At 42.6% G+C, this 16773-nt stretch overlaps 1 protein-coding gene across 10 annotated transcripts in view; it reads right to left on the reverse strand.

Moving 5' to 3' along the window:
* The window catches only part of flncb (filamin C, gamma b (actin binding protein 280)), a gene marked incomplete at its 3' end in the record, with an annotated part of 95543 nt that extends 80495 nt beyond the window's left edge, over positions 1-15048 (reverse strand). For all 10 annotated transcript variants that reach the window (XM_084050202.1, XM_084050200.1, XM_084050201.1 and 7 more), the window contains exon 1: positions 13887-15048. In XM_084050202.1, coding sequence (XP_083906328.1) covers positions 13887-14286 — 400 coding nt within the window. In that variant the 5' untranslated portion in view covers positions 14287-15048. The remainder of the gene's footprint in view (positions 1-13886) is intronic.
* Between the last annotated feature and the right edge of the window lie 1725 nt (positions 15049-16773).

A 16773-nucleotide genomic window follows, 5' to 3' on the forward strand; every position in this document is an offset into this window, starting at 1 on the left:
CGGGCTGCTATGGGCTATAGTTCCAAACATTGGAACTTTGAGCTAGACACATTGAGCTAGACAGAGCACTTTCGCATTCCATTCTTACGATGGGACTGGGAGTCAACGCTAGTGTCACAACTCTCTTATACGACTCTGGTCTCACCTTTCTGTGTTAATTACCCATTGTGTTCACCCTGTGTATAGTTTTCCCTGTTAGTGTGTTAGCATATCTCTGTGTTGATTGTCAATTGAATCACCTGTGATCTGTAGTCCCTGTATATATGTAAACTCCTCTGTGTCCTCTTTTTACTTTATGGCATGTTGAGTACATGTATATCGATTGGATGTTTATCCTTTTGTATCTGTTTATACCTTCCCTGTTTCTGGAGAACCTCAGGGAATTGTCTGTGTGCCAAGGTTTGGTGAACCTTTGTAAATAAAACCCTTGAGTTGATCTCTTTGGCCTCTGCATTTGAGTCCTACTCAACACTCAAGCTTGACACCCCCATTACACACTGTGAAATCCTCAGTGTTACTTTAACAAATACAGCTGCGGGTAGCAACAAGGTAACTAAAAAAACAACACAGTATCAGCAATATAGTATACTGCAATATAGAATAGTAACAGTGTCCTGTCATCATCTAAAGCAGTGGTTCTCAACCAGTGGACCAGGGGCCACCAGTGGTCCTTGAGGGGGTTCCAGGTGGTCCCCAGCTAAATGATGGAGAGTTGGTAACCAAATGGACCCTTATAGATCTTTAACTCTTGAGAGCGTAAAATGAAACCAAACGGACCCTTATCCAACAACAACAAAATATTCGAAGTTTTTGGCTAAATCTCATCAAATGGTGGTCCGTGGCTCAAATGCCGAATAAATAATGGATGTTGATATGAAAAGGGTTGAAAACCACTGATGTAAAGGGATGGTGGGACAGGCAGACAGCCCCAGGACAAATGAGTGTTTATGACTAATGTCATGAGCACAAGAAGAACCAGAAATTCCATGGTTCCACATGGGGCCCTTCCTGGCTTCGGACCGGATCTCGCTGGAGATTTTTCCATCTGTGTTTCCACTATGGTCAGCTTTCTTACTGTTGGTCTGAGAGTCTAAATAAAAAAAAGGACTGGACAGACCAGTCCCCTTTTTAATCAACCTAGGAGTGTGTAGTTGAGTGTGTAGAGATGCCGTCTGGGCATTGGTTCTAGAGCATTGGTTCTGAAAGTGGGGTCCTATAGCAAAATGATTGAATATAGCATCACAATCATTTCATCCTTTTATACGTTGGCTATTCAAAAATAGCAGATCTACAAGCTCATAGCGCGGCACCGAGTGCCACACTATGAGCTTGTAGATCTGCTATTTTTCAAAAATCTTTAATATTAGCGATTTGTTTTTAACACAAATCTTTGCCTCTGGGGGTCCCTGGCACAACATATTTTCAGATGGGGGTCCGCGGCCAAATAATATATCAATTTGGGGGTCCTTGACGTGAAAAGTTTTGAGAACCACTGCTGTAGAGCCCCAGTCTAAGTGTCGAAATGTCCTTGAGCAAGACACTTTCAGAAAACGTTCACGTGCCCAAAATATCGATGCCAGGCTTAAAGTGACTAGAGAGCGCTCAATTGAGCCATCTGACTAGTCACACCCGCTTCGGTGAATACAGAACATACGTTTTCCCTCCCTATGGGGGACCAGCAAATAAACACTCCCCAAATAATAGGAAATGTCTCTGTTGAAGTTATCTTTTCTCTCTGACAAGGCTGTTAATGGCATTATCCGGAGATTGACGACAGCAGCTGTGTCTGATATTAACCTCATAATTCACTGTGACATGCCTTTGAAACTTCTGGGCTACAGCCAGTGCTGTTGATCGAGCCTCCAGGACATTTACAGGTGGGTTGCCAACTTAAGTCATAGGTGGCCTTATCTTTGCTTCCGCTGAATCATGAACAAAAGCAGCGAGCTACGAGGCAAACAAATACAAAAAAAGTCAGGACAAAATCAGAAGTTGAAGGAGATGGAGAAAACAAGTTCCCTTCCGCTAAGAGGGTCACTCTCGGTGTCTCCTATCGGCCACTGATGATGTCACACCTCAGCTCTGCTTACACACTCGGCGTGGAAGTGACTCCATGTCTACGGTCACACACCCCACACACGTAGTCCTCCAGACATTCGTCTCCAGGCCAAACGTAATCTCATCTTCAGTTACACTTATACCGCCGAGCTACCGTGAACCTGGCCCTTGACCTCCTCACCTCTCAGGCCCCCCACAGCAGAACTATAGCTGCCAGTTGTTAAGCTTTTCAACCAGTGGGGTGAGGGAACCAAAAGTGGACTGCTAAGATGTTCTGACAGAGGTCAGAGACAAAGAACGACTTCAGAAGAAGGATATTCTTGTTACTTAGCATTTCGTGCTGTGGCTTCACGGTCAACAGAAGACATTCCCGTCACCCAATCACCGCTATAACCACCATGGTGTCCGACATTCTAATCATCGCCTCTGTCTCATTCCCTGTTTCCTCACAGCCCCTCTGTCTATCTTTAGCCCATTAAGGCCCGGGAACGCATCTGTGTGCCATTTTTAGATTTCTTTGTCTATTCAAAAAAAGCAGATCTGCTATTTTTGAAAAGAAAATCGTGAAAATGTGTAAAGATCTCTTAATATATATGTTTTACTCAAATCTTTGCTTCTGGGGATCCCTGGAACAAAATACTTTGAGAAGGGGGGGGTGGGGGTCTGCGTAGAAATATATATCATTTAGGGGGTCCTTGAAAAATGTTTGAGAACCACTGATATATTAGCAACGTAAGTAAAAAAATAAAAATAAACTTTTTCTAGATTTAGAAGGCATTTGTAGGATCCCCAGAAGCAAATATTTGAGTTAAAAATGTTTGCTTATATATATATACATATATACATATATAAATATACATATATTAAAAGATTTGCACACATTTTCACAATTTTTTGCAGCGCTATGAGCTTGTAGATCTGCTATTTTTTAATAGGCAAAGAAATCGAAAGATGACACACAGATGTGTTCCCGGTCTTAATAGGTTAACATGCACCCACCCACGCTCAGTCCACTGGCCTTAATATAGTTTGTTTATGAAGTCAGACAGGGGGGGAAATGTAAAGTGAGACAGTATTGAGGTAACAGGAGGTACTGCAGGTTCAAGAAGAAATGGGAGCATCAACCACTGTGCAATCTCTAGGCACAAGACATTCATCCTTCAGTATTCTCTCTGTCTCGTTCCTCGGTATAGAAACCAGTGCGTCATCCCTTGATGGCCCTGACATGCAGTATGCGTGCTCCTGGGAGCCCTGGTGAACTTTCCCTGCTACCCCTGTTTCCTCCAGGAACCATGAAGTCATCCCATCTGTCAGTGTAGCTGCTGGGGAAGGGGATGGAGTATTGGAAATCTGGCAACCCTCCCGCGCTTGCCCCGAAGCCACACAATTTAGCACATTTTGAAGCGACTCTCATTCTGCCGGTGTGCAGTTTGTGTTTAAATGCGCTCTCTGTTAGCGGCGGCGTCTCAAGCTTGATTTATACTCGTAAACACCGGCGATATATAGCGCGATGTGAGCTTGTACACCTGCTGTGCACAGGGGCGTCACGGCCATTCACTGTGCGTACGACGCAACACCCTCACTCTCACAGATCCGTGATTTCATACCCCCCACTTTAAAATATATATGTATATATATATATTTTTTTAATAATAAATCGGTAACATCAGGCAAAAATAAGAATTAAATAACCTAACCCTAACCCTAAAACCGAAATAAAGTAACCAAAACACGGAAAAAAAACTAACAAAATCTTAAATACAGAATTTGTTTACATTTGACAGTTATAAATGTTTTTTCACGCTTTTTCAAAAATAGCAGATCTACAAGCTCACTCGGTGCCGCGCTATGAGCTTGTATATCTGCTATTTTTGAATAGCGAAAGTGTAAAGTAAGGGGTATAGTCCACCGAAAGTCCATCCCCCCCACCTTCTGAGAGCCTGTGGCGTCCCTGGCTGTGCAACTATCGTTGAAGATTCTATCATCTGTGTCAACAGTAGACATGAATCCATGGCTCAACAGACAACGTGACTCAGCGGAATAAACAGGAAATAAAAAAACCTGAAATATCAGCCAATCTCAGTTAGATCTACAGATCTACACTACAGTATCATAGGCTCTACACAGTTTACTGCATAGCCTATTCACCAGCCTTCAACTCTCATTTTAACTGTAAGTCTCCATGGCCATAAGCTGACCCTGGCTGTCTGTGGCGATAGAGAGACTTTACAAGGACAGCCATTAGAGAGATGGTGGACATGTGGACGGGCCTACTGTATTTTCCCCTTGCTTTGCAGTTTTTTGCACTTTTATGAGTATAACCCATCAAGACCGGGAACGCATCTGTGTCATTTTAAGATTTATTTGGGCTATTCAGAAATAGCAGATATACAAGATCATAGCGCGGCATCTGCTATTTTTTTTAAAGAAAGTTGTGAAAATGTGTGCAAATCTTTGAATATATATATACAATTTTAACTCAAATATCTGCTTCCTTCTGGGGGGGGGTCCCTGGAACAAGATGTTTTGAGATGGGGGTCCGCGACACATCATTTTGGGTGGTCCTTGACATGAAAAAGTGTGAGAACCACTGATTATAGCAAAAAAGTAAAAAAAAAAAACGCTTTCTAAAACTATTCTACAAGCTACAAGCTACAAGCAAGTGGCACCATGAAGCGGCACTTCATGGTGCCACGCTATGAGCTTGTATATCTGCTATTTCTGAATAGCCAAAGCATAAAATAATTGTTAAAGTGGTTTACACAGATGCGTTCCCGGTTGTAATGGCTTAAAGAGCCAAGTTTGAAACAACACAGAGGGACAGAGGGGCTGTATAAGGTGTAGATGGCCAAAAAATCGATAGCAGATGATGATGCCTTTTGTTGCTATCGAGCTCAGGCCTTTATGGTGATTCATAAACCATTAATTACGAGGAGGAAATTGGGATTTCACACATTATGTAGTTGGCAACGGATATAATCTCTCTGTTGCTCAATAACTATGTGCCATTTCCTGCAAGCTGTCGATGCTTTTCCCCCTTTAATGGCTTGGGTTTATTTCAGAATATACAGTGTACGCTGGAAATGGAAAAGTCCATGCACTGGAAACTGAAGACCCTCCAGGATAAAGGGGCAGTTAGTTTTTGTGCAGGAATATTGCCTGGCCGATGGAGGTGTTCTGAGGTAGTGGCATGGCAAATGTTGCAATCAGAACTCTCCCCACTTGAGTGGTCAGACCACTTTGTCTTTAGTGGCTATGTGGTGTGTGTGTGTGTGTGTGTGTGTGTGTGTGTGTGTGTGTGTGTGTGTGTGTGTGTGTGTGTGTGTGTGTGTGTGTGTGTGTGTGTGTGTGTGTGTGTGTGTGTGTGTGTGACTGTGTGTGTGTGTGTGTGTGTGTGTGTGTGTGTGTGTGTGTGTGTGTGTGTGTAGAGTAGCGGTCCTGGCGTTGCTTGAACATTCTTCTGAGCTGACTGCCTCTGACACATGGAAATAATTAGAGACCCTACTGAAGAGAGAGAGAGAGAGAGAGAGAGAGAGAGAGAGAGAGAGAGAGAGAAAGAGAGACCATAGGAGAGAGAAAGACAGACAGAGAGACCCTGCTGGAGAGAGAGAGAGAGAGAGAGAGAGAGAGAGAGGTAGAGAGGCAAAGAGAGCGAGGGAGAGGAGGACCAGGCTTGTTTTTGTTTCTTTCAAGATAGACTCAGCGGAAGGATTCAACATATTGTTACATTGTGACAGAATTAACAGAGCATTTCAGAGCCGTTATTGTGCTTTGCTGAGACACATATATGAGGCGCACGCACACACTCACGCACATGCACACACGCGCACACACACACACACACACAGTCACAGTCACAGTCACAGGCACACGCACACACACACACACACACACACACACACACACACACACACACACACACACACACAGTGCAGGGCCTACAAACTCTTGTTTTCTCTCTCTCTCCATCTCTTTTGCTTTCCCTCTCTCACGCTCTCTTCCATTTTATTTCTTTGTCTCCATGTTCACTATCGCATTACACAGTTATTGCTGAGGCCCATTACAGAACCGCAGCATTTACACTGGCTAGTGAACCAGGAAAATGGATGCTAACACATGCACAGAAACCCACATACTGTACAGTATACTCCACAGTGTATTAACTTGATAAAGCTAATGTTTGGACTAATGCTAGGTTCTTGGTTCACCTGGGATCCTAGTTTCTTGTACACTGTATATTCTGAAATAAACCCAAGCCATTAAAGGGGGAAAAGCATCGACAGCTTGCAGGAGATGGCACATAGTTATTGAGCAACAGAGCGATTATATCCATTGCCAACTACATAATGTGTGAAATCCCAATTTCCTCCTAGTAATTAATGGTTTATGAATCACCATAAAGGCTTGAGCTCGATAGCAACAAAAGGCATCATCATCTGCTATCGATTTTTTGGCCATCTACCTTATACAGCCCCACTCTGTCCCTCTGTGTTGTTTCAAACTTGGCTCTTTAAGCCATTAAAACCGGGAAATAAAAATGTGTGCAAATATTTGAATTCTTTTTTTTTAAGCGGACATTTGTAAAATATGTTGTTCCAGGGACCCCCCCCCATATGTTGTTCCAGGGACCCCCCCCCCCTCCACAACACGGTTCACGGTTTTTCAAAAATAGCAGATCTGCAAGCTGCAAGCTATGAGCTTGCAGATCAGCTCATTTTCAATAGCCAGAGAAAGAAATCTAAAATGACAGAGATGCGTTTCGCGGATTGAATGGGTCAAACCGAGTTGAGTCTGCAGACAGTAGATCACTTAAGCTGCTGCAAAAATGCTCAGCCACTCTATCAGAGCACTCACTCACTTCCTGTCTGTCTCCCTCGTCTCTGATGTAGACAGAGTGAACAGGAGAGAGGGAGAGAGTGAGAGAGAGAGAGGGAGAGAGAGGGAGAGGGCAGCAGGAGATAAGAGCAGACAGGGCGCTCACACTTTACTGTCATTCTTATGGAACCGTTTTCCAAGTTGTCATCCAATAATTTAATTTAAGAGAACAGTATTGCACACAAAACACACACACATACTCTTACTGCTATACGTGAAGACTCACAACTGATATCTGTTGACTGCATTAATTCCTTAATGCCTAACCCTTACCTTAAAGGGATAGTTCACCCCAAAAAATATTTTAGCCCAAATAAGCAACTACACTTCAGAAACAAGCCCAAACAAAAGCAACCAGCAACTATGAATATTTACAAGCGACTTTACGGGAAAACAAGCCCAAAGTCGCTTATAATAAGCAGACCTGGCAACACTGGCAAAATCATGCAGGCCAGCCAGCCAGCTCTAACGCATTAGCACAACAATGTGCGCATCGGCCGACAGTTTGTGCTGAGCTAAATGCCAACGTTTGCCAACAGACTGCCAGTCTGTTGTAGTCTGAACTGAAGTAGTCTGTTTGGTGGAGAGCAGTGGTGTTAAGTAACTAAGTACATTTACTTAAGTACTGTACTCAAGTACACTTTAGAGGAATTTTTACTTTACTGGAGTATTTCCCATTGTCTGTACTTTTACTTCTACTCCACTACATCTCAGAGGCAAATATCGTACTTTTACTCCACTACAATTATTTGAAAACTTTAGGTACTAGTTACTTTGCAGATATAAATTATTACATTATAAAATATACATTAACCACTTTAGCCCTATTTTATACCTTGGCTATTTGAAAATAGCCGATCTACAAGCTCACAACGCGTCGCATTGCGACGCGTTGTGAGCTTGTAGATCTGCTATTTTCAAACATTTTAGTACTTTTACTTTTGGTACTTTAAGTACATTTTGATACCAATACTTTTGTAATTTTAGTCAAGTCAATTTTGAATTCCGGGCTTTTACTTGTAACAGAGTACTTCTACATTGCAGTATTGATACTTTTACTTAAGTAACACTTTTGAGTATTTTTTGAGAGTCACCCTAAGTCTCTCCACTCCTGTACCATGCCAGTTCACTGACACGACCTCCTCTTAGCCCCCAGTGATTCCTCTCTCCTCCTAACAACTCTCTTGTTCCTCTCTCCCCTGTTAGTACTCTAACTCCCCCCTCCCCCCTCCTACCCATTCTCTCTTCCTCCCACCCACACTCTCTCCCCCCCTGGAGGCTCAGCGTCTATTTTAAGCACCTGTTAGTGAAGGGTGCACAGGGCCTCAGCTGTCTGGCCATCAATCAGAGCCCCCCCCCCCCCCCCCCCCCATCACTGGGCAGCACCATCACGGCTAAGCTAATGCTTGAGTTATGCTCTGTCGGAGTTTGTCAGCTTGTAGATCTGCTATTTTCGGCGTGTGACACCGTCCTATGACAAAGTGTAGATTTCAGGCTACCCGGTCAATCCATTCTTTCGAGTTGTGTTCCTGCACGTTGCAGCCCAGGCAAGTTCTCATGTTGCAGACGGTCAAAACATGGCAAACTACTACGATTTGTTCAAAGTTCGTGTGCCGTGAGTGAGTGCGTGCTTTCTTCCATGACTTGAGGAAGGTGGTGGAGGACCGGACCACCTCTGCGGGTGTGCGGACTGAGGATAATAATAAGAGGACAGGATATGGAAACGCCATCCTGACCTTCCCCTGGCAGACGGACCAAAGCGTAACCATGTGCTTAGCTTACACCCCATGTCTTCCAGCACTTACTTCCTGGTTCAGTGTGCGTGTGCGTGTGCGTGCCTGTGTGCGTGTGCGTGTGCGTGTGTGTGTGTGTGTGTGTGTGTGTGTGTGTTACCCGACACCCTCCTCCCCAACCAGTTGAGTAACAAGGTTCTGGAGGGTTCCAGCTTATCACCAATGTCACTTCTTGTCCAGCCAGTCTGCTGACCCACTATCCCCTCACCGCATACAGTACACACCACAGCCAGGGTTACTGACTACTAAACAACACACGCACGCACACACACACACACACACACACACACACACACACACACACACACACACACACACACACACACACACACACACACACACACACACACACACACACACACACACACACACACACACACACACACACACAGCTGTCATTGATCTCAAGCATAACATCCATTCAGCCCCCCATCACATGTTACGCATCTAACAACCCTTAGACGTAACCCCCCCCCTCTTCCATGTATGATGTAGGCTGATTATGGTAGGGCTGTCAAAATCAAATCACAATATGTTTCACCAAAATTGTACTTAAGTACATATACTTACTTTACACCACTGATATGCACATACGTGAAATGTGTCCCCTGCATTTACCCATCCTATAACAACTGTGCACTTTCACAGCTACTGTGTTCAAATGGGACACGACAGGGACAACAAAGATCACATACTGGAAGGACAGGCCAAACCGATGACAGACTTAACCCGTTTAGACCGGGAAAGAATCTGTGCCATTTTTAGATTTCTTTGGCTATTCAAAAATAGCAGATATACAAGCTATATATTAGCTATATATTAGATCTGCTATTTTTGAATATATATATATATATATATATATATATATATATATATATATATATAGAGAGAGAGAGAGAGAGAGAGAGAGAGAGAGAGAGAGAGAGAGAGAGAGAGAGAGAGAGAGAGAGAGAGAGAGAATATATATTCTTTTTTTTTAAAGCAAACATTTGTAACTCAAAACTGCTTCTGGGGATTCTACAAATGTCTTCTATGTCTTTCGAAAATAGCAGATCTACAAGCTCATAGCACGGCTATTGGTGCCGCACTATGAGATTGTAGATCTGCTGTTTTGAATGGCCAAAGAAATCTTAAAATGACACAGATGCGTTCCCGGTCTTAAAGGGTTAAACAAAAAAATTATGAGGAAGTGATGAAAGGACACACACACACACACACACACACACACACACACACACACACACACACACACACACACACACACACACACACACACACACACACACACACACACACACACACACACACACACACACACACGCAGGACAATATCCTCATGTCTTGGCACCTTAGAGGTGATGACAGAGGGATGACTATAATCCAAACACACCTAGCAGCTGCTTTCACACTCAACAAAAATGGTGCTAAAGAGCACTAAAAGTGGCTAATCATAGGAGAGCCTATTTGGGTGCTAATATAGCACCTATCATAAAGGTGCCATATAGCACAGGTTTGGAGTGTATACAGATGGAGCTACAGTGATGATGACATGCAGGCATGTCTCCTTTGGGGGTCCTGGAATGTTTCCTTAGACATGGGGGGGGGGGGGTCTTGGGTGGCGAAAAGTGTGAGAACCTTTGCTTTAAAGAGGTGGTGCCATGGGTTTTGCACTTTTTCTGTTTTTCATGTGTCTATGAGGTTGATAGAACTTCATTAAGCCCCCTGGTGGTGTTTTTATGGTCTTTTATGTCTTCTCTGACTATTTTGAGTTTCTTCCTGGAGCCTGAAACCTTGAGGGTCAAACGTGCCAATAGAAAAACAGCACTTTAATGACACAGTAGAAACATACCCTCCCCCTCATTATCATAACACAACAGGTGTGGACATGAGGAGGAGGAGGGACTAGGACAGGTGGGTGGTGCTAAGGTGGTGGAGGAGGTGCTAAGGTGAGAACCAGGTATACTTAATGAACTGGAGGCGTTAAGTCGTTAACTATACTATAACCATAATACCTGATGATTATGTTTTAGGGGGGGGGGGCCACCCCCGCCGTCTTTAATGTGTAACCTGTCCTCCACAAAGAACCACAGAAGAACAGCCGAATAACCACCAACTTCTGTGTGTACCAACCAATATTGCCTCACCATCAGACAGAGCTTTAGACACGCTTGATAACACATCAAAATGTGACCAAAATATAATATCAGCATATTCAGCAGGGCCACTAGCTAAAGGGTGAGAGAGGCAGGGTCGCCTGATGACAGTGGTGGAAAAAGTACTCAAATGTTTTACTTAAGTAAAAGTAGCAATACCGCAATGTAGAAGTACTCTGTTACAAGTAAAAGTCCGGAATTCAAAATTTACTTGAGTAAAAGTACAAAAGTGTTGGTATCAAAATGTACTTAAAGTACTAACATGTCTGAAAATAGCAGATCTACAAGCTCACAACGCGTCGCGGCTTGTAGATCGGCTCTTTTCAAATAGCCTAGGTATAAAATAAGGCTAAAGTGGTTAATGTATGTTTTAAAATGTAATCATTTGTATCTGCTAAGTAACTAACAACTCAAGTTTTCAAATAATTGTAGTGGAGTAAAATTATAATATTTGCCTCTGAGAAAATGGGAAATACTCCAGTAAAATAAAGAATCCTCAAAAGTGTACTTATACAGTACTTGAGTAAATGTACTTTTTTACTTCACACCACTGCAAGTGGGCTCCCAAATAATTGCCAACACTAAAGTTTAAAGTCATGGTTCTTTCTTTAAAACCTTGAAAAATGAGTTTTCATGGTGATAACGATAAATATAAGATCTTAAAGTATACTACGTTCCATTGATACAAACCGGAACACAACCGATCAACTGATCATTAAAATAGAACAAGCTCTGAAAAAATGCACACGGCCCACCCACCTGACCACTTAACACAGCAAGCCGAAAGGCCGCAAATTAACACTTTCGAGATTGGGCCCTGATCCAAAAAAAGCATGGGAACCAACCACTGGTATAACAAGGACCACTTTAGTTTGCCGTGTGATTAAATCAAATGTTTTGTCCGTGTGCATAAGCTCAACCAGAAATAGAAAGCTATGTTCTGTGTTCATGCACTGATCAAGCAACGAGACTAAACTTCCAGACAAGTCCTTGATCTGGAGACTTTCAAGGACCTGTCAAACTGCTTTTATTGCATGAGGCACTTCTACTTCATTTCTCAAGAATCACCGATGATAATAACACAGAACTCGTTCCCAGGTCATTGTGTCACAGAGTCTGATGTGTGGTCTTAATCTAGCCATCATTCTCTATAAATGAATTTGATGGATTCCAAGAACATCCTGGAACGTGGATACAAGGCAACCGAGGTCAACTGAGAGCACCAGATACAGTTTCATAGTTAATTGCATAATTCTTATGATTCATGTAAATGCACTGTATTCAGCCATCCCTGCCAAATTACATTATAAAATGTTAAAATTAGACTTCAGTGAACTGGAAAAATGTGCATTTAATTGTTATCAAACTTAATTTCATATAGTTAAATCCCCCCACCCATTAATCTCAGCACACAATATGAACCTGAGATGATCGTAACGTGTAAAGTATTGGCTCGATGGATTCATTCTCAAAGGGATATTTCACCCCAAACAAAATCGTATTTTCTATCAATTACTTACACACCCCATGAAGCCTTGAATTCATGGCGTTTTTTTTTGTTTTTGACACATTCCTGAGCCAATAATTTGATGACCGGGCGGAAACAAACGTCTCCGGTAGGAGACTCAAAGTTGACACTTTGAATCTCCTACCGGAGCCGCCGCTGGTCATCAAATTATTGGCTTAGGAATGCGACAAAAACTAAAAAATATCAATGAATTCAAGTCTCCATGGGGTGACTAATATATAGAGAAAAATATTTTGGGGGGGGTGAACTATCCCTTTAAAGGGCGTTATGTATGTATCCTGGTAATAACAGTGATGAACCCAGTCACCACCCAGTTACCACATCAGCCCTCTAAGAAACCTAAATCAATATGGATATATTATGGACCGACACATCCAAAGCTGTGACAGTGATGATGAATTGTATATGAAATCATGCAGCAGATGGGCTGTCCCAGTGGTTCCCAAGCCTTTTAGCTCAATACCCAAAAGAGAAACTAGATGTTTGCCCAGGACCCAAAACTATAGTGAAAATAGCAGATCTACAAGCTCACAACGTGGTGCACACTATTTTTCACTACTTCTTAAACATGTATTTATTGATTTACATAAATAACATAATTTGTTTAAAAAAAAATATATACATATATTCATGAAATACTTTTGAAACATTTTGGAATTGTTTTTAATTGAGGGGGGGGGGGGTATCTTTTGATTGTTTAAATTTATTTTTTAATGTAGGAAACGGAAAAAGTGTTTTCTTGCGACCCATAAAAATTGGTCTGCGACCCAAAGATGGGTCCCGACCCACTGATTGGGAAACAGTGGGCTATCCGACCTCACAGTGCTTCTCCTCCTGCTACTAGAACAACACTGATGACATGTCACTGATGTCAGATGATCACATCCCTGCGTAAAACCTCCATTAATCCCATGTTCATTTGTGTGGCTTTAACTACCAACATTTTTCATATATTCGGCCCAGCATTCATTTTGAAATACTGTAGGCCTACGTACACTTCATCAGTGGTGGAAAAAGTACTCAAATACATTTTTTGTTGCTAGATTGTGGGAAATGCAGTGATGTAAAGTAAGTAACTAGGCTACATTTACTCAAGTACTGCTACTTGAGTACCAAATGGACCCTTATGGGTCTGTAACTAACGGGTCCATTTGGTTCCATTTACCATTTGTACACTCTCAGAGTTAAATTAACATTGATTTTACAAAATGAATTGGGGTCCCAGCGATATAAATGCCATTACATGGGGGTCCGTAGCCTAATGCATGTCAAACTGGGGGGTCCTTGAAATTAAAATGGTTTAGAATCACTGCTAGAGAGCCGTAAAAACCTTCTCTTATTGGGGTCCCTGGCATATCTTTTCAAATGGGGGTCCGCAGGGTAAAAAGTGTCAATTAGGGGGTCCTTGACATGAAAAAGTTTGAGAACCACTGCGTTAAACACACCCAACAAGCCATCATAATAATATATGAAACTCACCTATGGACACCAGCTTGATGTGTTCCCTCTCCAGGAACTCCAGCGCCACCGAGACGTTCTCCAGCTTCATCTGCCTGAAGTTGGGCCTGGCGTGGTACTTTCTGTACATCTTCTTCTGGCTGAGGGTCTCCAGCAGCCCTATGAGCTTCAGCCCGTCGCTCAGGTCCTTCTGCAGGTCCCCGATCCGCTTGTTGAGGCCCTTGAGGTGCTCGTTGCACCAGCGCGTGAACGTGTTCTGCTGGATCTTCTTCCAGGGAGCGTCCTCGGCGAGGTCCTTCTCCGTGGCCGGCATCTCCTCCTCGTCCTCCGGGTTGTGGTCGCCGTTGTTGTCGGTGGTTCCCTCTCGGTAGTACTGCGGCGGGAGCTGCTGCTCGTAGTACTGCGTGTTGTTGCTCATCATGTTTTTTTTGTCAGTTATGCCCTCCTTTTATAACGGAAAGGAGAAAAAAAAGGATCGGGGCCAGTGGGTGCCAAGCAGCCTCAGTCTGCTGGGAGTGAAAAAAAAAAAAAAGTTCAAACTTTGAAGGAAGATTGGAGAAAAAAGAAAAAAAAACTGTGAAAGGGCGTGAGTAGTGCGCGTAACGCTCGCCCCAAAACACAGTCGCCCACTGCTGGGTAAAATCCGCCGACCTCGGAACGGAACCGTCGCCACCTGGTATTCCTCTAAAACGTAACTTCAGTACAACTAAGCCTAAAACCTAACCTTATTCCTTTAACGTAACCTCAGTAAAACTATGCCAAAATCCTAAACGTATTCCTAACCGTAACCTCCAGTAACAAGAATACAAGAAGAACCGCTGCGGGTGCGAGCAGTCCGCGGGGGAAAAAAATGGGGGGTGAGCGTGTTTTGGGGCGAGTCTTCCCCGGTTACCCTTACAGAAATAGTTGCGACAGAGAGGGTGAAGTTATGTCTTCTCTCAATGGACTGATTGATGATCAATGAATGAAAGAAAGAACCCGTTAATCCTCTCCAAACGTCTGTGATCAAGTCATCGGCTCGTTTTGTGGTTCAAGCAGCGAAAAGGCTGTGATTGTCTCCTCGGATCGCGTCGCCCTAGGGTGCTGTTATAATGAATATAAGCCCGATGATCACTGAGATGAGCGCCTGTCTGTGGTGGTGAGACTGAGACAGGGTGGTCCTGTAGCGCACGCCTTGCTTGGGGGGCTGTTAACACTGGAGTGATCTATAAATGAAGCACTGGTACTGGTGGAGAGGGGTCTTAAAAAGCTGGGCTGTCCCAGGAGCACGGCGTCAGTCCCCTGGATTCCCAGGAATGCCCCTGTCACGACCAGTGGTGTAAAAGTAACTAAGTACATTTACTCAAGCTGTACTTGAGTACAATTTTGAGTTTTTTTTTTTTTTTTTTACTTTACTGGAGTATTTCCCATTTTCAGTACTTTTACTTCTACTCCACTGCATCTCAGAGGCAAATATTGTACTTTTACTCCACTACAATTATTTGAAAACTTTAGTTAGCCTACTAGTTACTTTGTAGATTTTGATTATTATTATAAAACATACATTAACCACTTCAACCCTATATACATTTTGGGCATTTGAAAATAGCCGATCTACAAGCTCACAATGGCATTGTGAGCTTGTAGATCTGCTATTTTCGAAAGATTTTTATACATTTTATACATTTGAAAACTTGTGAAACGGGACATTCTGCATAATGAGTAGGCCTACTTTCCACTTTTGGCACTTTAAGTACATTTTGACGCCAAATACTTTTGTACTTTTACTCAAGTCAATTTTGAATTCCGGAATTTAACTTATAATTAGAGTATTTCTACATTTGCAGTATTGATACTTTTACTTGAGTAAAACAATGTGAATACTTTTTTTTTCCACCACTGCCCTGCCATGACCATATATACAACGACAGGATGGGTATTCTCTAATCCTACAGAGACAACGACATGCAGCCCCATTGGGTGACACTGGAGAAGGGGGCGGTGACTTGGCCTTATTGCCAGTGGTAGCAGTTGTGACACCTCTAGTATAAATAGCCTCTCCAAATCGGGCATCAAGGAGGAGACTGAGCTGGTTGTAAAGTGTAAACGGTGACCTGGGAGCTCTGCTGCAGCTAATTGGTCCATGAGAGGAGAAACATGACATCATCGCTGTATACAACATCCTACAACCAGCCTATCTGTCATCAGAGAAATACTTTATAGCTTTGTGTTGTGTACAGCAGTAGTTCCAGTGGTGGAACAAGTACTCACATTTTTTTACTTAAGTAAAAGTATCAATACTGCGGTGTAGAAGTAGGCCTACTCTGTTACAAGTAAAAGTCCGGAATTCAAAATTTACTTGAGTAAAAGTACAAAAGTATTGGTATCAAAAAGTACCAAAAGCAGAAAGAACCCAGTCTGCAGAATGTCCCATTTCACAAGTTTTCAAATGTATACAAATCTTTTGAAAATAGCAGATCTACAAGCTCACAATGCGTCGCATTGCGAGGCATTGTCAGGCATTGTGAGCTTATTGATAGGCTATTTTCAAATTGCCGAAATGTATATAGGGCTGAAGTGGTTAATGTATGTTTTGTAATAATAATCAGAATCTACAAAGTAACTAGAAAGTAAAGTTTTCAAATAATTGTGATGGAGTAAAAGTACAATATTTGTCTCTGAGATGTAGTGGAGTAGAAGTGAAAGTACTGAAAATTGAAAATGCTCCAGTAAAGTAAAAATACACCAAGAGAACCAATGTGTGTACAGATCATGTTCAACGCTATCACTATGACATGTTTATTTATGGTTTTGGCCAATTTAGCCCTGATGCTTAAATAGTAACAAAATGTGGCTGGTTGTACAAACGGCTTTCTCAGATGTCTTATAGGGCCTACTAGTATCACATTATTATTATTATGCATTGGAG

The sequence above is a fragment of the Gymnoscopelus microlampas genome (genome assembly GCF_963454915.1).
Source record: "Gymnoscopelus microlampas genome assembly, chromosome: 23".
NCBI lineage: Eukaryota > Metazoa > Chordata > Actinopteri > Myctophiformes > Myctophidae > Gymnoscopelus > Gymnoscopelus microlampas.